The following is a 22,884-nucleotide window of genomic DNA, read 5'->3' as shown; positions in this document are numbered from 1 at the left end:
TGATCTGCAATGAGTACTACCCCTACATTCATAAACAATTATCATCAAAAATGAAAGAGTGGAAAAGAGGAAAAAAAAATTGGGTTTTGCTTGCTGTTTGTTCTGTAATAATGTTAAAAAATTGACAACTCTATACAAAAATACAAAAGGAGCCTTTTCCCCATTCTATTCCGAGTGCAAAGGACAACTTGAACAATGACATCTAAAAATTGTGAGATTAGCCAACTAGCTGTAAACATTTAATTTTTTTTTCTTTTAACTTTTCACCTGAAAGCTGAGTTATAAGTTGGAATGCATCTACATATGTAACCATCATTTACAAGATTCTGTTGTGGACATGTAACTGATGGGTTTGCTGATGATGCATAAGGCAGAATTAACTTGCTGTGGGTTTTCTGCTAGCTATGGTATAAGTTATTTTGAAAATATTTCTTTATGGACAGGAGCAAAGTTGATGAGGGAGATCTCCTTTAATGTATTTATCACTTTAAAAAATTATTTTCTATTAATACGTCATTTTCTTGTAGCTATTGTGCATAGATCCCTCAAACTGATCTTTAAAGTAAATTTCTGTTGAAAGATGACAGCCAAATGGTAACAAATGCAATGCTGTTTTCCACACACTAGGGGAACAAGTAAGAATGTACTGAACACAGACATACCAATTTTTTTCCCTCCATTGTAAATAATCAGGACACCAGGAGGTCCAGCCAGGTTCTTCCCCAGGACCCTGGCTGCGCTGAGGCAATTCTAAGCGACTTGGACTGAACAGTTCCTCCACTTTTGGAGAGCATAACTACAGTTATGACTAATCAGATAGATGGCTGAGGCACGTTCCTGCTCACTGAACTTGCACCCATACAACAGTCAGATATAAATATCTTATGATATAAATACCCTTTTACTCTGTAAACACAAAAGCTTTCAGAAAAGATCCTATAATATACATTCTGCAGCAAAATTGTACTTTTAGAATTATCAGTGTAGGCATGTCATCTCCTGTATCCTTGTACATATCTGGCTATTTTGTACTCTACAGAACTACAGATTTCTGTTACTGTACAAGGAAGAACACACCACTTTCACACCTCAGCAAAAATCTGCTTCTAGATATGTTAAAAATATACCCAAAATTCTGAATAGTTGATTAAAGAACAAGGGGTAATGGCTTTAAAGAGATTATGTATTTGGATTATATATATATTATGACGAAGTTCTTTACTGTGATCGAGATGACACACTGAAACAGGATGCCCAGAGAAGCTGCGGATCCCTGGAAGTGTTCAAGGCCAGGCTGGACATGGCTTGGCTCGACCTCGTCTAGTGGAAGGTGTCCCTGCCCATAGCAGGGAACTAGATGATCTTTAAGGTCCCTTCCAAACCAAATCATTCTATGAACTAATCCCTGGAAAGTAGTTATGTTTCAGCATTTATTTGGTTCTCTCACAGAAATGACCATGAAAAGACTTAAGACTTACAAAAGTTTTCAGTTTCACTTGAAGCAGTAAGAAAGCAATTTTGCTGCACTTTCTCAGTGCATCAGTCTAACTTAACTGGTGAAAAATGGAAGTAGGTGTTGTTCTGGGCTTCACACTTAAACTTCTTATAAAATGGTGTGATCCCCGTACGAAGCTATGTGCCACCTCTTTCTATGTGTCTGATAAAAAAGCATGGTTTTGAACAGAACCCTGTGTTGTAAAGTTATATTGACTTTAGAAGTGCTGAGAAGCCAGTGTTCCTGTTGAAGCAGATGGTAAAACCAAGCCTAACCCATAACTAAGAAGGGCTGTGGTGTTATAATTTAATCCATACAGTTCCCAAAAGTCACGGGTCAGCAGGGAGGCATGGTGAGGACAGTGGTACCAAAATCACACCATGAGCATGTCCCCATGGTACTGAACAAACTTAAGGGGAAAGTGATGTGAAACTGTAGGCACCTCTATTCAAGATACTAATTTAGACTTATTAATTTTGCATTACTGAATCTATGGTACTTCATGGGCCAAGACAGTATCTCTAAATGTAACCAAAACATGATTATGAAAACAGAGCAATACTAGCTCAAAATTTTGTCTTGTGCTCCATTGCACATATGGATAAGTCTAGGGCTGGCTCACGTATATGTCTGGGGGGAACAGACATGGTTACTGCTCATTGTTGCAGAAAATGTGAAAGATCAGCCTGATGAAAGCCACCCTTAAGTGGACAGATCCAGAAATGGACCTTGCTTCTCTCAGCATGAAGAAACACATGTAAGCTCTAAATAATGTCTCTTAAAATGAAACGCTGTCTCATATTCACCATAGATGTAACATAATCAAAGACATTAAGCTAATTGATTTTCACTATTTATAGAGAATTTTTAGATATTTTTAACATATATTCTGTAATACAAAATCATATATTGATGTGTAAAAAAGTGTAAAAATGCCATTAGGTGTGTTCATATAAGCAATAGCAATAGTTGCCTACACAGAACTCAAGTCTTAGGCAAGCCACAGATGTTTGAACAACTATTCTTAGTCATTCCAAAAGTACTTCATTTCCTTAGTTATTGCATTACTGGGTGTCTTCATCCTATTTAGCTTATTTTGTGGTCTAACAGGGTCAGTACTAGGTCAGTATATAATGATCTATAATGAGCTGCTATCCACAGCTGTTGAGACCAGACATAATTACCGTAGGTAAGCTTGCCATTTTCTGCATGTTTTACTGTCAGTTATCAAAACGCCTGGTGGTGAGCATGATGGTCTGTTCAGCTGCAGTTTCCATACTTTATTCAACCAGGGATCATCACAGTGAGTTCTTTGGAAAGGCTCTTGTTAACTAGCTTACTGCAATGTGAACTGGATACATATTTTGTTCAGCAGTTCAGCAAAATACTGAGGTAGGTTAGTAAAATATGTGGAGGCATATTTACTCAAGAGTGCTTTGTATTATAAAAAAATATAAAGTAAAAATTATAACCAGTTAAACATGTTCAAGAGCTAGAGTGACAGATTTTTATGCATTCTGATTTAAGTATTTTAGTCCTATTTCATGTAAAATTTCCTTTTACAGGGATATAATGTTCAATAGGAAACGTAATCTCAGAAAAAACAGTTACTGTTTAGAACTGGGAGGATTTGTCATTATGCAGCTGTGTTGCCATAAAACAATGGGTAAAATTGGACCATTTGTTTAACCACTGGCTAGAACAAGCTCCTTTTCTTGAACAAAGGACAGAGAAGGACAAGAATGGAAACGGCCATGTGTTATTTTACGCTGTTATTACTGGAAGGGTTAGGCATCACATAATAGTGGCTATCAGGAAAACAAGCTAGAGGAATAAAGTCAGAGAAAATCAAATCACTGTTTCCAAAATGACAGACCAAACTTCATCAGTATCCTAACCCAAATTCATCCTGTCTGGCAAAATAAATACAGGTGACAACCTTCCCACACAGAATCATCTCTATTCACTGCCCCCTTGTGCACTGTCTTGTAACACATTCTTCATTAACCAAGTATGTTTCTATTTAATGCCCTCAACAGATTTTTCTCCATACTCCCCAAACTCCTATAAATTTAAGTTTTCAAGGTCTTGCCTAAAAAATTTCTTCAGAGTAACACAGTTTGGTTTTTGCACCTACCATCCACTACCGTCTAAAATCTAGATTATTAGCAGCTGTCATCTGTACTCTTTATGGGAACCTGACTTGGTCATCAGTGGTAAGGCTGAGATCTGGCATGTTTTTCTCTGTCTGTCACACCAATCAAAGGAAGGTGACCTTAGTATGGGTGCTTCTGGTGGTACTCTTCAAATTTGTGTGACTTTTCTGCTCAGATTGTGCTCTTGGTATATATGCAAATTTCCCCCAATTCTTCTTTTCTCCTGTGTTTTTGTATAACCTCTATTTCCTTCCTTAGAGTGAGAATGATTCCCTTTCCCATTCATGCACATTCTGTTTCCAAACCCAGTGTATCAGGACCCCAATAGTACCAGGTGCTAGCTGACACTTTCACTGCAAGTATATTACCATCTTTATTTCACTGCATGGTTTCCACAATGCCTGTTTTATCATCATGTAGTAAAGAAGAAAAGCCAATATGTATAATAAAAACAAAGGGGTTTTAGCCACTTACCAAGTGAAGATAAGACATAGTAAGGTAGATATTAAAATAAGGACTTGGTTAAACATTGCAGACTGTGTACGTTGGATGGCTCTGTGAAGATCGTTCTATATTAATGGGAAACAGATGTTAATTTGGGTTTTTAATTAATAAGGCATGAGCTGATTCTATAGAAGAATTATCTAGTGCCCTGATAAAATGCAGTCATTCAAATGCACTTGGAATTTGCTGATCATACAGAAGGGTGCAAAAGAGCCAGCTGTGATTCTGTGATCATTTAACTAGTTCTTTGTTCATCCTGGCACAATTCTGATACTATTCTAAGGTGCCTTAAGGTCTGTCTGCTCATGTCTAGCTTACAAATTACAAGCTGCAAGGACAAATTAAGGCACTGAGTTCCTTTCAATTGCGTGTGAACGGAAGATAGCAAAAGAGCCAGCCATTCCAACTTTCGCTTATTGGCACAGTAACAATTTTTGCTAATTGACATTTCAATTGATGTCTTATCTTTTTTTAATTTTGATGCAGAAAGCAGTTTAGCAATGCTTGCCCAGTTGTATAATCTAAATACAGATCTGGTTGGCTTCCTATTAAAGTTGGACAATGGACTCCGCTGCCACTAAAGACAATATACTAGAAAAGAAAACGGAAACTCTAAACCAGTCATCTCTTTTGTCATACTTACAATCATATTCTCTAAAGCATGCTTTGCCAACCAACAATTTAAAAATACAGGAATAAACAGGTTTCTTAGTGCTGGCCAGAAAATCTGAAAGAAAAATTAACAAATTCATTAAAAGCTCTTCTATTAAAGAATAGTACTTTTCTATTTAAGCAGCAATGAAACAATGAAACACTTGGGGAAATACTTATACTTACTACTAATGTGTTTTTACTGTGAGATACAGTTTTAAATACTATATTTTCTTCCTTTGTGACTAACTGTATTTAAGATAAACTGATAAAATAAGGACAGTTTTCAGAGATTCTTAGATTTTTACATCTATCTGGTTTATCTTATTGATTGTGCTATAGCTTGAGTTGGAGCATTTTGATTTTGTTTGTTCCCTGCTGGGGAGGATGAGGCAAGTGATTTGTATTATTACTTCATTCAAGAAGCAAACTGTCTTGTTGTTGACAACTTTCTGTTCCCACAGGCACAAATTTGTCATCCATGTAAGTTTCAAATTTACTGCAATAAAAATTAAGGGTATTTGTGCAACTACAACAGTGCAGTAAGAAAATGCATTCATTCAAATATGGTTACCGTGATGATGAAAGGGACAGCATTAATTATTTCCAGGAGAAAAGGTATTCTCAGAATTTGTTCCCAGATATTTCCCTTCAAAGAAAAGAAAAAAAAAAAAAATAACCACCATGTCACAGTAGGCTTATATACAGTTCTGATGAGAAATATATGCAATATTCCAATGCCACATATGGAGTCTTTCCCACTAGCTTTTTTTTTAACTAGAATTTCAGGAAGATCATTCATCTCAGATTTAAACACATATGTGAAATGTGAATATAGAACCACTCTGGCCTATTTTTTCTTACTGCTTATCATAATGTACCTCACAGGCAAAAATACGTACTTTTAAATCTATATTTTCACTGGAGCAGTTCTCTGTTTCCATATGACCTTGTATTTCCTTGCTAGGACCTAGTTAGTAAGACAGCTCGAATGATGAATTCTAATTGCGGCAACTAGTCAACTCATTCTCTCAGCTAACGAAGAGCATCATTAAATTAAGTTTTCTTTTTTTTTTTTCAGAGAATAACATGTTCATATTTTCTTCTATTGCATTTTTAGGTACCTTGGAATTATACACATTTTGTTTCTACTTTTTCGTTCTTGAAAGGTTAGTTTACTTTGATTTTTACATGCACACTGACACACAGATAAGGAGGTGAGGTTTGTGTCCTAAAGAATTTATCTTCTTTATAATTCTCAGTTTTCAGTGACTCTTCATAGAAGTAACAGACTACCCTGCTGGGTAGTCCTCATCTACAACTATTTCTACTTCTTTTCTTAGAAGCCTTTAAATCTTTAAAATCCTCCTTTGCAATGCTTTAGCTTTTGATCATGCCAAAGTTTTCCTTACCTTAAGGCTTATTGTCTTACAGTGTCTAAAAGCTAAAGCCCTAATACAGCATAAGATCTGCAGAGACGTATATCAGAAGGACATGCCCTGCTCAGATTTTCCCGTCAAATCTATTGTTTTGATTACCTCTGCACACAGGCAACTACCCTGTAGTCCATACTCACATTTGATAAGAATGATGACTCACTCTCTGTACAACATTCTGATGGAACTTTGTGGCAAAATATAAAGCAAAAGAAGAATGCAAATACCTTGTAATTTTCAAAGGAAAATAAACACCTTGTTTTCTCTTAATCTTGTTTCATTAGCCTCTGCATGTTAGTCACAGAGGTCTGGATATTTCTCTTTATTAATTCTAATCTGCTATTAAGATATTAGCTTATTAAGAAATAAGTATTAAAAAGAGGAATGCAGTTAAGGTCAGGAAAGATAGCATTATGCTACAGTGAGTCCTTCGTTCCTCTGCATTTGTCTTCTTTTATCTTTACTTGGTGTTTTCTCTTTCCCAACTGTTTTGGAGAGAGAAGCAAGGAAGATAATCTAGTGTTTAATATTTCAGTTAGGACTACCAGAACAAAGTTCTGTATTTCTGCCACAAACATGTCAGTACATTTCAGGGCTTTTTGGAACTTGATCTTGCTTACATGAAATTAAGATGTTTTTCCACTTATTTCAATGAAAGTGGTACTGATCTTTTAATCTGCTTACTGCTAGTTACAAGGTGCAGATAATACTACTTCTTTTCCACACCTGAGCAGTGACTGTGGATGATTAAACATCGGGATGAAAATCCTTGCATTTTTAAAATCGGGTATTTAAAATTCAGTGACTTATAGCTTTTCTAACTGTATATCAAAACTCCATCATAGGTAATGCAATAACAATGTAGTGCATATAGGGGGATAATACAAGAATTCGCAGTACAGCATTGCAATGACATATTAATCTTTCCTGTTAAAATAGCCATCTGATATAACCACTGAAAGTTAAACACAATCTCCATAGTATACAAAAGTCTTTTCCTATTTTTACTTTTTTACATCTGGAAGATGTAACTATAATTACAAAGGAACAAGGATTACTGTCTTCCATGTATTTGTAATTGGGGAGAGTTAGACTGATTTGCTTAATGTTAAATATTTTATGTGATAAGCAGCCCTGTAAAAAGAAGTGAAATTATGAAACTAATCTGGGATTTTATTTGTAGGAATAGTAAAATCAAAAGAAAATGTGATTTTCCCAACTGCCCCATTCTGTGTTTTCACTAATTTCTTCATTTTTACTTTTCTGCAATATAGAAATGTCACAGAATTTACTTGTGCAGGCTAAATGCCTGCATGAACGTGCACCAGGTACTTAGTGATCTGTCCAGCTGTAAAATTCTGGCTTCCACATAAAAATGCATTGTGTCTTCTGCAAAACTGCCTTTTGCAATGAGAATGTATGGTACTGATAAAAGCAGCTAAGACTGCCTGTGCATCAGAGATATAGTAGGATTGCAAGATGTCTGTCACAAATTTTGGCAATGGAAATTCCTAATGCAGACATCTTCCAGAATTTTGGCCAAGGGCAAACCCGCACATATATGGGTTAAACTGTGAGAATGCAGATTGTAAACCCTTTATTCTTGGATCCAAGTAATCAGCAGTGTAATACAGTGCTACAGTTTTTGCATTCTTCCCCATATAAAAGCAATAAAAAAAATGCAAATTCACTGTATCCTAGTAGCTTGACACACTGTTACGTTCTTACTCTTCTGCATGTTGAATCGTTCCTCATGCGTCCTCAACCAGGTATCAGAAAGGTAAATTCCTTGGAGTATTCTTTCAAATGACTGCTATATTTATTTTACAGGTTGTTTTTGAAATCTTAGCAATGTGCATACAGATGCAAACACATTCATCTTTTTCTTGTTTTCTTTCTGGCTTGTTCTGACTTGTGCCTACACTGTAAAAGCTTTAGAAATGTTGGCATGAAATAAGTAATCTGTCACAGATTTACATGAACCAACACTCTTTCAGTCATCTTGGCTTTACAGAAAGGCCTTACAGTGGGTGAAATATCAGCTGCTTTGTCTTCCAGAGACTTGTGTAAAACTGGGGTAAATGGCTCTATCGAAACGTTTCCAGATTCTAACTAAGAGGACAGGACCAGAGGGAAGGAGGTGTTTGCATCAGGTGGATTGCCAAAGTGCATTTCAGTACTATTATTCTTCCTTACATTACTCTTACTCCCTTATGGGGTGTGGAAATAGAGCAATCATAAAATTGCCTCAATGACAGGTATATGAAGCAAGTCAGCGTAGTAGTGCTTTACACCCATTGCACACTAAAGAGTAACTTCTTCTAGGGCCTGACTTGTCCATGTTTTTCTCATCTTCTGTACTCACTGAAATTGATGCAGACCACAGGCAGAATGGACAGGGGTAAAATGCTGCTCAATAAATTCAGGAAGAGCATAAATTGTGACTGCTCATTATTGTTTTGGATTAGATGTGTTAATTTTTGATTGCTTCTGCCTATAATTGATTTGCATTTGTAAGCCCCAACACCTAAATAGTGTACACTAAAAGGATTAAGAAGAATAATTTTTAGACAGCAGTCTTAAGCCTTTTAGCAATATTGGGCACTAGGGAAAACATTTATGCCATAATCATTTGATAAGCACAACTCTCACTTCAGTGGTGGCTCTGATAGCTACTGAATGTATGCTCCAAGATATTTTTAGCTTTAGAAACCAAGTCTTTTCATATTTACTTTAATAAGTGATATTAATATTGTTCCCCTGAAGACACTAAAAATGCAGAGTACTTAAAACTCACTAGGATAGCACAGAACAAAATGAAGAAAACTGAATAAAATATTAGGAAAATATAACTTTTTAAGGAGAACACAAATACAAAAATATTTGTATTCACATCAGATGATTTCAAGGCATTTTACAAGGATGTTCCAATAGCACCAGAGAGATGAGTAATACAAATATGCAGGTTCCCATTTTTTTATTATACTTTTTTTTTTAAGAAAGTGTTACCTCGGCATAAGTTTTTGGTGTGTGGTTTTAGATGCCTAAAACTTGAGTTACAAATACAGTTTGACATCAATGAGAATTGTATCCACTGCATTATGGATAGACATATAAAACTGTGCACTTTAAAATCAGTATCCAAAAATGAAGGTCACTTTGAGAATGTGTTTTCAAATTACACTGTGCTAGAGGACAAAGGAAAAAAATGAAAATTTCATTTCTGACTTTCTAGATATTAGCATTTGCTCATAAATTTGGGAAATAGGCACAGGGCTGCCTGTGCCAATATGCTGTCCTCTACATGTGTCTTTTTCTCAACTTCCTGCTTGTACCTCCGTGTGGGTACAAATGCAGGCACATGGATTTCATATTGAAACATTTAACTCAGTTACATTTTGTGATGAATTATGCCTAAAAGTAACTGAAAGTACGTACCTTATAGCTTAGATAACTCAGCAGCAGAGTTTCAAAGACACTTATTAAAGCCACAGAAACCTTAAGTGATAAAATATGTGCATTAATACTGGCTTCCAAAGAATAGATGGCATTAAACATGACAATGAAAAGTAAAAGGTCATAAAAAACAGCTTTTCCATGCATCCTCTGAAACCATCTCAACTGGCAACATTTAGCATGAAGCTTAAATATTGTTATTTTTCTGACTAAAGCACAGACTCTAACTTCAGTCTCATGGCTCTTTTAAAACACTCCAGAGAGCCTACAGGGTGGCTTTTTCATGGTTTTAGACAACTCCATACACATTCTGCCAGATTGTTTCTTAAGTTTCAGCTGTTTGTTCCTAAAAGGTACTGAGATCTTTTCATGAAACAGAGAGAAGGAAGTTGTAAATAACGGAAGCTAGTCAGCACTTTACTTTTCCATAAGGATGGTAGGAATGTGTGGAAAACCAAACACTTTTCTTACCGTGTATAATTTGGAAAGTTGAAAACAGCACAAATAATACAAATTAATCATTATTGATTTTAATATTTAAATGCAACTGAGATCACCTTCTGAGCCTTGGATTATAACCTTACCACTTAGATTATAAGTAGTTAGTGTATGTAGTGTGTACTTTAAAAATATTTAAATAATCAAAGACCAAAATAGTAAAAAAATTACTTAAAACTTTATACAAATAAAATAATCACAAAATTTAAGTAAGTCCTTTGCACAGCAAATACTTGTATTTTAATGTATATCATGGGAATATTCTACATCTGAAGATGTACAAATTCAGCTGGAGCCTGATGTCAAACAAGCTCAGCATTTCTGACTTTAAACTAATGGCCATTACTGCTGAAAACTTTGCAGAGTCCATAATTTGCACTTACAGTATCATCTAGAATTAAAAAAAGATACTCTGAATTGGAAAATTATTAAAACATGCAATCAAAATCACAGAATCATTAGGGTTGGAAGGGACCTCTGGAGATCATCTCCAAGATTGGACATATTGTAGATTGTCCAATCTCCCTGCCAAGACAGGCCACCTAAGAGCAGGTTACACAGCAACAGGTTTTGAATGTCTCCAGAGAGGCAGACTTCACAACCCCCCTGGCCATGGAAACAGAATACCCATTTGGAATATCTGTTTCTCCAAATAGGTATTACTGTTTTATATAAAATCAGGCTGTATCTCAAATAAAAACAAATCTTTCGTTGCGACTAGTGTATGTATCCTACTGTGAATGCATGTGTATATTATACATGCGTGCACATACACATAGAATCATAGAATCATAGAACAGTTATGGCTGGAAAGGGCCTTTATCAAATAAAGTTATTCTAATAAGACTGGAACCGTAAGCAAATAAATCTCTCAGTATTTTTAAATTAAATTGAATATATTAATCTGAATGTCTAGGTCAAAATTTATTCAAACTGAGCATACACTAAGCAAGGAATTCAAAGATGTTTTCATCAAGAGATTTGTCCCTTAGTAAAGCTGTATATTACACAGAGGTACAAACCGCTGTAATGGAATTCCACTATGCATGGTGACAAAAGGTAATAGTATAACCATTCTGGAAGCTTAAGGAACTCTTAGTAAAAAAACACATTTCACAGGGAGAATTCCCACAATGCTGTGCACAAGTAGAAAAAAAAAAAAAAGTGTTCTTAAAATGAGCAGGCTTCAGGACACTGAAGACTGAAGAAACTTCAAATGATATCCAATCCACAACGCACTGATGTAGTGTATCTTTGGGAACATACTCCTCTAAACGTATGGGCTTCTATTTTACAAAAGTAACTTTATATTTCTAGTTTATTTAACAAGAAAGCTCATGAAGCATGTCATAAACAATTATGAAATTTAAACTCATCACTGAAGCAAACACTCACTGTTTGACTCAACAGAGCTTGATAATTCTAAGACAGAAGGCTATCTAATTCCACAGTATTTTAAGTATTAATCCTTCATATTCTAAAGCCATATAAATTTAAATCACTTAGCTCAACTTGTCTTTACTTTATGCTTTTCTTGTACTTGGTCATCAAGTAGATTTCTGTGTTAATATCAACTTTTGCAAGTATCCTTTAACATAATTAAAATGCAATAAATCAATATTGTCTACAGTTATTAAACAGAAAGAGTTAAATTGGCCGTTTAAATATTACCTGCAATCCCCATAAAGGCAAGCTTCGATTCACCCAAATAATAGGAGACCTGTTTATTACAATGAGAAAATAAATATGAAATTATTCAAAATCTGATAAATGTTTGGAACAAAATCAAGGAAGAAATCTGTACATTTGAATGGAAATTAGAGCAGCCTTATTTAAACAAATAAAAAACCCCTCAGTAATAAAGATATTTAATTAGTAGCTTTCTACTGAGCATTGACATTGCCTGTATTTCTACTCCAGAGCCAGTCATTGATTTCCCATGGGAGTAATCCAAAACCAGCAACACCAGAATCTTTTAGTGGTATCACTGGTTGCTACTGCATGCCCTATGATTCCAGAAATTATAAATCAGTTTGTGCTTTTGATTCTAGAGATGCAGGGGAATAATCCTTTGTGGTAGGAAAAATAAACTTGACAATTCTTTTTTGTAAACTTTCTGCTAGCTTTGCAGCAATAAAAATGTTATAGGGGCTGTCATATCTTGGAAAAATCTCATGTTGTCTTGGCGCTTACTAAATTGAATGATAATAGGTACTTAATAAAGTACTACTGGAATCTGACACAGTAGTTTACTGGTAATCATTTATCACTAGTCATAATTGTTTTTTAAATAAGGGCATCCATTTCTTTTTCAACAAGGTCAAACACTGAGGGAATTCAGATTTTACAAGAGCATCCAATCACTGAAACAATGAAAATATTAAAGGCAGTTTTGAGTATTTAGAAACACATAATTAATTGCTTGAGGACACATCACTATTGCATGTTAAAATTCCACCATTCCAGATGGAAATGGATTTGTCTTCCTGTTTTCCTCCCCTTGCCAGCATTAGGTGGATTTTTTGTTTGCTTTTTAAATTGGGAACTCACCAATCAATCGCTCCAGGTGTGTAGTTTTGATTGGAACATCTCCGGTTTAATTCCTTACTGATAGTTGCCATCCCATTCATGCAAAGTCCATTTTCATTAGCAAATGTATTTGGGAACATGATTATAAAAACATATGGGAGCAAAAGGTTATTAATCACATAATTAAGTGTTCTATAAAATGCATGCAATAGTTTGAAACCCTAAGTAATGGATATAGACATGTTTTAAAGTGAAATAACTTTTAGAAAGTAGTTCTGTATGTGTTCTGTATTTGTAGATAAAGGACTATGAAGCATTTCAGGCTACATTCTTTTAAGATTTATTTTCAAAGGTGTTCCAATTTAAAAATAAAATAACTGAAATTACACTTACAAAAGCTGAACTAAGTGCACGTTAATATGGAGATCCAGGGAGACTAAAATCCTATGACATGAATAGGCTGGGATAGAAAGAGCACATATGCCTACCACACTCTCAACAGGAAAGACTGCACCAATCTACAGTTTATATCCTCTTGTGAGGATGTGAGGACGGCTGAAGATTTATGTAGCAGTAATTCAAGTAAGAAACTGGTGATGTCTATGGAAAAAAAACAGCTATGTATACGTGATGTTATCTTGCCTGGAACTGCTGGCACAAATCCTCCCTTCAGAGAGTCATATAAGGATGTGGGAATATATATTTGTGTAAATGATGAAAAATATCCATGTTTGCCCTGGGATAGCAAGGTCAACAGAAAAGAAAAGGATTTGCAGGCCACAGATTAGTAAATGCTGTATTTTTTACTGGCTATGAGTGGGACAGGTACTAAATAGTATCCTTTAATAAGAACGCTTTATGTCTTAAGCTCTGCCCTGTACATCTGCTGTGCCTGAAGGAGTAAATAAAAGATATTAACTTCTGCAAGCATTTCAGAAAAACAGGAAATAAATCTGCAGGGGGAGTCTGTGATGGAAAGCATTCCTCCCACGACTGTCACTTTAAAAAACAACCAGGTGATGATGTTTTCTGTGGCCATGCCCTTAGTACACTGAATAGTTTCTTTCAGAAGGGTGTGACAGAGCATCTAGAAAAGATCTTTTTTTCCATAACACTGCATCTGTAAGAATGCTTTATGGCAGTAGTTTAGGTATCAACCTCTCAGGATCTCTATGAATAAAACCAGTGACATTAGTGAGATAACATTTGGGCACAGGGATGGGTTTTCTGGCATAGACGGCTTTTAGAAGTTTAGAAACCTAGGGTCTCAGCATGCAGAAGTGACTGATCTGAAACTTCTCAGCCAGAAAAATGTTATACTGAGGTAGAACATACTAGTCAACACATCATAAAATATCAATACATAGGGAAAATACGAATATGGTCTCTGACTGGTGAATTGTCAAACATTTTTCCTTAGATTGAAGGAACATGTCAGGAAAGGTCTCGGCAATTAAGTAGTCTGCAAGATGCAGAAAAATCTTTGCATATGAATACAAAAGCACTGAAGCATACCTGTGGCAGAAATGCTGATGCTCTAATCTGTTCTGTGTACCCAAACATAATCTTGTAGTATAAAATGCTTATTTGGGCTCACTAGATTTCTCATAACAAAAAATATCAGCAACTTCTTCATGCCAGAAAATACCTATAACTAAAATTTCAAGTCTTTGAGTTGCTGTGCTACTATGCCTAAATCACTAAGGATGGATTTTCTCTTCTCCATCACTGCTAAAGGTTTTATGAAATCTGTACTGCTCATTTCCTCCCTACACATTTTTTCTCCTTGAAGAATCATTCTAAGACACATGTGAGTAAAAAAATAGGTTTTCTGAAGTTCTTTTCCTGTGATTTTTTTTTTTCTTGGCCCTTTTTCAGATGTTCTAATTTCTCACCATAAATTTTAACAAAAAAAAAAAATAATTCTCAAATGCGTCTTCTATACCTCCCATTCACACATCCTTCTCTTATGCTCTGCTGAGTAAAGCTGGTATTACCCACTTTGCTTTTGATTTGATTCTTGTAAAATACAGTATTTCTCCTGTGTACTAGTTACAGTATTACTCTCCTGTGTACTAGTTACAGTACTACCCTTATCAGGTTTAACTGATTTCCAGATATTAAAATTAGAAGTCATACTTGGTCCTTTGCCTAACATTGTGTGAAGAGTGCTAGATCTATCATCCCAAGCTTACTTAATGATTTAATCTGTGCTTTGTTTCTTTCCATACTTAAGGCAAACGGAATCAAATCAAGTGAAAGCACAGTAAAATGAGGTGCTTATTAGTATCTAAAATTGAGAAGATTCAGTATATGCAGGGTAAAAATACAATTGAAGTACAGGACTGGATAAATTTTAAATATGGTTTCTTCTACAATTGGTGGTTGATTGTGTTAGACATGAACAAAAAAAAAAACAGAGTACCCAATGACCTATATAGAATACCTGACCCATATAGAATCCTGACACTTGCAGGTGTGCACAATCACACATTGTGACCACAGGACATCACGAGTGTAGAATGTACTTTTGGTCTCCCTCTCCTCTACGTGTATAGAGAAAGCAGAGGGCTAGAAAATTATCATCAATGTCATCTGCATGAAAGCTCAGTTTCATGTATTTGTCTGTCTGTTTCCAGGGTTTGGGGTTTTCAGTAAAATTACTTAAGTAGAATCTTAAAACTAGTGCTGCGTAAGCAGGCAACCAGATTATTTTCAATTTTATTTTCAGAAATATGATACATTGGAATGTTATGAAATAATACTACCAAAATGTATGTTTGCACAACTATATCTGATGCACAGCATCTGAGGAAAAAGACAAGATTATTTTAGTAGTAAAATGAAAAAAGTTATTTTAGTTCCTATTTAGTTCTTATTTCCATTCACAATGTAAAACTAGCTTTATAATTCTTTCAAAATATTTGAAAGACCAAATCCCTGTAGAGAGACTACTATTCATTATATTAATTTCTGATAAGTTAAACAATGCTTTGAGAGCAGAAATAAAAAATAAAAAATCCACAAACATTACCATGCAAGTCCTTGTGTTGGATCATCCAGAAGCACACGAATTATGTATAAGAAACAGCTTAGTAGCTTGAGAGAAAAATTGAATAATCGTATTCTCAGACCTATTTTTAAAAGAAAATACAGAAATAAATTCAGGTTCTCTACGGTTTCAGCCACTTTTAAAGTAAATCTAAAAGGAACTAGAATAGCTGTGCTGCAACAAAGCAAAGGTTGACCTAACCAGTAACATGTCCCTGATACGGGTGATGAGCGTACCATACAGAAGAACATAAAGAATAAGACTGTCAGATACGCATATAACATGTATTTCCAGGTTCCAGAAATCTCTGGGTTAAGACTCAGTCAGTTTTAACGTAACGAGCTACTCAGTCATTTGAAAACTATTCTATGCCATTCACCTTTCCTGATGTCATTCTTTGCATCTTCTGTAGTTTTACAAGTCCATTTTCTTAAAATGGGAACCAGAATTACATATGGTATTTGAGATGCAAGATACAGCAATGCAAAGATACACTTTCAACCACAGGCAGAGGATATACCATGGCAAGTATTTAAATATTAATACCTGAAAGGCTTCATGCAATAGATCCTCATACGGAATATGTTCATATTATCCCAACTTACAAAATATGAAACTGTAGTTATTTAACGTTGAAGTTGCATAATTACGAGTCCAGGAATCAGGGCATGCATGAATGCACACGTGCATGAATACACAACTGAACTGAATCAACAACTTCTTCTATAGACTATGTGAATATTGAAATGTTCTAGCCGAAAGGATATATCATAAATGCTATCACAAAATACTACACCACTTCCCAAAAACATAGGTCTACGGCATAAATTTGAAGGATTCCTTCAAAGGCATCGCAGGGATACTTGCTTCTATTACATAGGCAATTTATTTCAGTGCTAATTGGAGCTATAATCTACTACAGTGGTACTGTTGGTCTTTTGTATTTCAATCAGATTTTTCAGTCATTAGAGGATTAGAGTTTAAATTTTTGGTTTTGTTATTAATTCAATAGTTTTATATTTTTTGCCAGTGTAAATATTTGCATCTAACTCTTGGTTTTAAGTTTTCATTCACTAATTAAGTTAAAACTGTCAGCTGACTAAGGTCAAGTGGTGGGAGGTCACTCTAAGCAACGATTTTTTCATTCTGGTGAACTGTGAGTCCAATTCTGCATGGCTCAACCCTTCTGTCCAAAGCAGAATATCACTGACTGAGTCTTGCACAGATGCGGCTTCATTAGCACCTAGTCACTGTAAAGACAGTATCTTTTACTGCAGCGTTGCAAGTATGTTATCAGGTCTGCTGAGCACAATATGATTATTTCTATGCTTCAAGAACTACATCTTCATTATGCATACCCAAAGCTGTGTGCATTCATTCTCTTTTAAGGAACAAACCATAATTATCTTACGGCAATATCACATACTTTTTTACTTTACTCAGTCCTAACTTCAAAATGAATGCTTTTCAGGTAAAACTGATAAATCACCCTTTGTACCTACTAATTCCCCTCCGATTAAAACATAATATACAGCAAAGACTGAAAAATAGAAAATAGATGCCTAGATATTCTGCCATACACTTCCTGAAAGATATCTTAAGGTTTATTTCACAACACTGCTTACTACCTTTAACTGTGAAGTTGCAGTTATCACACGAGAACTGGATGGGCTTTTAGAGAGTCTTGAAATCTGTGAACTAGGGGTTAAAATCTTGTGGCCCTGACCATGAGAAGTCCCACAGCTGTTACTGGCAATTAGGTTTGTGAACATTAACCTAGTGACTCCTGCTCTCCTATCAAGAGTAATTAGCCACAGACTATTTATTACCCAACATGATTGAAGGGGTTGAAGTAGTAAATGGGTTCAGGGGTTGTAAGGGATAGGTGAGTGTGCTGTTATGCTATTTGACTAGGAAGAAGCCCAGTACTTTTCTTGGGCAATGCTATGGGGTTTGGGTTGTTGTTTTTTTGGTTTTTGTGGTGTTTTTTCTTTTTCCAGCTTTTTTGAACAGCTGCTGAATAAAACATGCATTGTTTTTCTGTACTAACCCTTTTGTGGAAGTCTGCGGGAGTATGAATGGTTGTCATAACAACAAGAAAAGCAGATAATGTTTAAAAACAAAATGAATGCACACCTCCCAGCCCCCAAAAAACACCTAACACTAAACTAACAAGAAAAGCCCATCATAATTTCTCTTCTTTACTGGTTTTCTGTTGCCTAACTTTTTCTTGGGTAAGTACAAAAGTCTGCATTTGTTTCTTCTAGGTTTTAGCTGTGTAAATGTAAAGCTTTGTGTAAAATGCTTCTGCATTGATAATGGCCTGGTTTAAAATCATCATTTGCAATATCTGTTGGCTTAAACGATAAAAGAAAATAGTGATTTTCTGATTAAAACCCACATCAGTACTAAGGGACCCATGCTCCTGCTTGTTGCCATAAAATCACTCTGAAATCTTCAATCTGAAATAGAACTACTTATGTATTCAAATAAGCTCTACAGATCTATTCTTAGCTATGCCTAAAAGTGCTTCTCCACAGGAATGGCTGTTTCCCACAGAATATAAGACAGGGTTTTCCCGACAAATGTGCTTTCAACCAAGGGTTGTATTTAACATAGATGCATAGTGCATATCATGGATTGGGTTATATATGAAGTAAGGTGATATGCTAGGTTTTGTACCATATGTGATTGGGTTGGTTATTAAGATGCAAACATGTAAGAAAGGCTTCAAGTCAATCCTATTTCAGAAGGTCACCTCTCCTAGTTCTGTATGCTTCAGCCTTTGGAAACAGGATGTGCTGTCAAAGGGAGTGTATTTAGTCACCCCTATAATAAGTAATGTAGAACTACCAACTAAATGCTCCCTCTGGCTGAAATCTTCCGTAGCCTCATAGTTGGGATGTCATGTGTGAGTTGAAAGAAATGCATTTATTCCACTGCCATAGAGATCAAGGATTCCAAATATGGCAAGGAGGGTACAGTCACCAGACACAAGGTATTTAAAATAGGTTTTCATTTATTACTTGGTTACAAAGAAAGTGTTTCATGTTTATGCTTGCTGGTTGACAATTTTTGTTCTCTATTTTACATGCTGTTAGTGGATCAACATGGTCTGCTTGACTTTGTTTTTTCTTTTCCATTCACAGCCAGATTGTTCAAGTAGCAGGGTCATTTGCACAGAGTATGTCTATGTTTTGATGCTGGTGCCTGAAACTTGTATTCGGCTACAACAGCCATAGACTGTTATCCAGTTAGGAATTGTTCAATAAGATTGTCATGTAACCATGGTGTTGCATCTTTTGCCTTCTTTAGAAGAAGAAGAAATTGCTAACAGTTCAAAATCTGTTTTTTCTGTGAAATAAATATAACCATGTCAAGCATTAATGTTTCTTTCTCAGCTTGAACAAGTATTTGACTTTTTTTCAGGCATTTTTAAGTACAGAGTGATATATTTTACTTCACCAGTACTGACTGTGACTTTCACTTTTATTATAAATTCTTGATGACTCTCTTAGAAGCATTTTAGGAGATTAATCCTCAGTTTTGAAGAGCTGATCTAAATCAAAGCAAAGGTGACAGAGGTAACAGCTGAAGTTTTTATGATTATCTTCTGCTGTTTCTTTCTCATAAATTTCTAACATTTTTTTGATTTTTATGAAAATCATCTAAGTAGCAGCTGGCTTTAGGAGCTGAATCAAAATATAGTGTTAATGACTTATTTTGTGGTGATGGTTATCATTTACTCCCTCTTCACTGAATTGAAGCTTCATTTATTTTTTCCCTTTGAGACTTATTGTGGGCTGCGATAAAGCCATGTGTGATCTTGGCAAGAACAGAAAATCATACCAATATTTCTCGTTTTTTTTTTTTTCCTCTCTCTTTATATATATGAATATTTTTAAGTATGTGTGGTGTGGTTTTGGGAGGGGAAGTGGCTGGCTGATACCTTTGTAAAATGCTTTTCAGGCACTCATTGAAATTAATTAGATATGTCCTTGCAGAAGATTGAGTGAAAGCTAGGTTGATATTAGATATAGATGAAGGCTTGTTTTATCAGTTTATACAAATACTTCCAAAAGCCGAATAATGAATGAACCGGTTTATATTTCATGCTACTGGTGTGTATATGATTTAGATCAGAATAGTATTTCTCTGGAAAATTCATATAAACTCTAGAGATGACTGCTCTGGTTGACAAAACCGTGTGATATTGCACTCTGATGTGTTAAATTCACTTGTGAAGTCTTGAGGATTAGCAGAAACTGCTTGGTGAACATGTGTAGTTTTAGTTATGCTATCAGAAAATTTGCTAATATATTGCCAATTATTCCCTCAGAGATAGCAATCATATTGTTAGCATGTGAAGGAAGGTTTTCAGTGCTCTCACTGAACGCTAAGATCTAAAGGGTAATATATTTATCAACTCCTCAAGGCCACTAAGCAACAGAATCCTCCAGTTTCAGTGGAGGATTGAATGAGTACACCTGAATGAGTGCCAGGTTACTATCTCGGCAGAGGGTATTTAGAGATTGTATTTTGGAGAATTCTGGTTGTGAGTATTTGGACAAGAACCAAGATCTGTTCGACTGAACTTGCTGATTCTGAATGCTTTGGTTCGGGGATTTTTAATTATTTTCATTCAGTACAGCAATAATTGCTGTATTTCTTGTTTCTTTCTCCTGAAAATTGCTTTGTTTAATGTCTAATTGTCGGTTAAGCTTCTTGTATCAAGAGAACCAGTAGCAGTGCTTGTGGGGTTGTAGTGGGAAATGCCATGCCCATGCCATACACTGCTGGAAGTACAGTAAGCACACTCATTTCCAATTTGTTTTCTCCAGACTGGCTCCATAATTCAATAGTAGACAAAACCTGCCTCCTATCTTAGAGGTTTTTTTCTGCTGGGAAAAGAAGGTGCCCATAATGAGAGTGTCTCTACTAGCTGTCTACAGGAAAAACTCAATAATGTGTTTTTATTTGCAAATCAAAACCACAGCATGCTTCTATGAAATTTATCTCAACTCTGTAAGACATCATTGTGTAAGAAAATTAATCAAAATCTGAATTTTTCCAGCAATCATCAAGCAAGCTAAACGGGAAAATTCTTGTGCTACTTGTCTATAGCATGAACCCATCTCTAATAGGATGAATTAATAGCTGCTTCCCATTCTCTTTCTTATTTCAAATAAGCTTCCATATCATTCCGGTCCTTTGGACCCGTATATCTCACTTACCCAATCAAAACTTAATAGAGACATCCCAGGACAGTAACTTATTACAGTTCTCTTAATATACTTAGTCAGAAGTGTATATACTTGGAAAAGGAATGGCCATACTGATTAACTCCCCGGTAATTTTTGTGCTGATGATCATAAATTTAACTATTTTTATACATACAGGATCAGCAGTTCTGCCATCAAAATATGTATCTGTGTATACATATTTTTTAATCCTGCTAAGATCTAAGTAGGGAGAAAAATCTTTCACTTAAGCAAGAAGGTACTATTCAGAACCTTCCCTTCTTACAGCGAAAAGAGATTAGTGAGTCAAGTCATAACTTCATAGATGTTCCTAGTAAACAGACTTTATCAAAGCCCCGTTTTGTGGACTACATCAGAAACAAAAAGGCTATTATTTACAGCTTTCCAGACTGCTTTTCTAGCTGGGATTAATACTCCTTTCTAATTTAGGATGCTTCTTTGTCTTACTCCATTACACACTATATCAATGATGTCAGAAGTCAAAGGCTATAAAGATATAAAACATTTAAAAGGTGTATAAAGTCACAGGGAAAAAAGTAGAAGAGAATTAAAATCACCTGAGAAGCTGTAGTGCAATAAATTTAAAATATAAATCTACTTAAACTCATTTATCTCTAATAAATCACAGAATAGTTGAGGTTGGAAGAAGGTAACCCACAGCTGGTTGCCTAGGATGGTGTCTAGACAGTTTTTTAATAATTGTTTGGAGGGAGACTCCACAACCTACATAAATAATGTGTGAACAAAAATTTATTCTATGTAAGCACAGAGCATGAAATTTTTCTTCATGCATGTCCTTTCTTTATTCTATGCATACTGAGGCTTTATGCAGTAAGAGAGGTCTTAAGAGTGCTAATACAGAATAAAAAACTTATTTCAAATAAAAACATCTTAAGAAATAGTATCTCTTACAAACAGGAGATCTTATGGTCTGTCTTTTTTTTTTCTTTTAGGTTATCTACTCTCCCAAATTTTGTTTATCTGAGGATTTTTTTAGACTGGGACACCATAAAAGTAGTTTGTTCTTTTCTCCCTTCTGTCCTTTCTCAAACACAGAGCCATGGACCCGTCTTAACTGTATTACAGAGGCCAAAATGTATTTTTTCTATTCCAAAAGCTTTATGTATGAAACCATTGTAATTTGAGTTCTTTACAAGTGTAGGACAAATGGAGGCAAATTCAATCCTGCTACATGGACATGAAGGAAAATTTAAGTCAGTTGCTGCTCTTCCCTAGCTATGAACTCCACTGGTCTAACCAAGATTTGATAATATACCATGCTTCCATCTGCTTGGACAAGCTGCATGGATGTATTTAAAAAGATTAATATCTTAGTCCCTCCGTATTACTTTCCTATATCATGACCTATGGTATCATGTTCAGGAGAAGGAGGTATGTCCTTCCCATTAATTTCCTTTCCAAACTGTGGGGGGTGTTCTAGTAGAGATCAATTTTAAAATTTCTTTAGGAATACTTAAGGAAACTGAACACTTCAAAACCACTAGGTACTTCTGCAGCTTTTTTCCCTCCAGTACCTTGGAGACTATTTGATTTCCTAGACATAAGGTCATGACTTGTCAATAAGCACTCTAATGTCACATCCATGAAAATTAGTCAACTTGATCACAATACAGAAATAAAACCATGTTACTAAGTATTTGAGTCTACAAAATAAATACATTGGTTTTAAGTTTAATACTTTCTGAATTTGTTTTGGATTATTATGTAAAACTGACTCCTCTATGGGATAAAATTTTAGCTCAGAAGAAAATCTACGGTAACTTTGCTGTTGCCTTCAGTGGAAATGGATTCTACTCAAAGTATCACAATTACGCTTAACAGAAAT

At 35.3% G+C, this 22,884-nt stretch overlaps 1 protein-coding gene across 7 annotated transcripts in view; it reads right to left on the bottom strand.

Moving 5' to 3' along the window:
* KCNT2 (potassium sodium-activated channel subfamily T member 2) overlaps positions 1-22,884 on the bottom strand; it is a 132,215-nt gene that overhangs the window by 77,043 nt on the left and 32,288 nt on the right. For all 7 annotated transcript variants that reach the window (XM_057429290.1, XM_057429291.1, XM_057429294.1 and 4 more), the window contains exons 3-9: positions 15,760-15,859; positions 12,747-12,803; positions 11,868-11,916; positions 9,681-9,740; positions 5,381-5,455; positions 4,799-4,882; positions 4,126-4,220 (exon numbers count right to left, since the gene is read on the bottom strand). In XM_057429290.1, the coding sequence (XP_057285273.1) occupies positions 4,126-4,220; positions 4,799-4,882; positions 5,381-5,455; positions 9,681-9,740; positions 11,868-11,916; positions 12,747-12,803; positions 15,760-15,859 (520 nt within the window). The remainder of the gene's footprint in view (positions 1-4,125; positions 4,221-4,798; positions 4,883-5,380; positions 5,456-9,680; positions 9,741-11,867; positions 11,917-12,746; positions 12,804-15,759; positions 15,860-22,884) is intronic.

The sequence above is a fragment of the Pezoporus wallicus genome, unplaced genomic scaffold (assembly GCF_028554395.1).
Source record: "Pezoporus wallicus isolate ANWC-B61680 ecotype Strahan unplaced genomic scaffold, APGP_CSIRO_Pwel_v1 contig_593, whole genome shotgun sequence".
Lineage (NCBI taxonomy): Eukaryota > Metazoa > Chordata > Aves > Psittaciformes > Psittacidae > Pezoporus > Pezoporus wallicus.
Note: the sequence above shows the minus strand (reverse complement) of the source record. Positions and strands in the feature narration are given on the sequence as shown.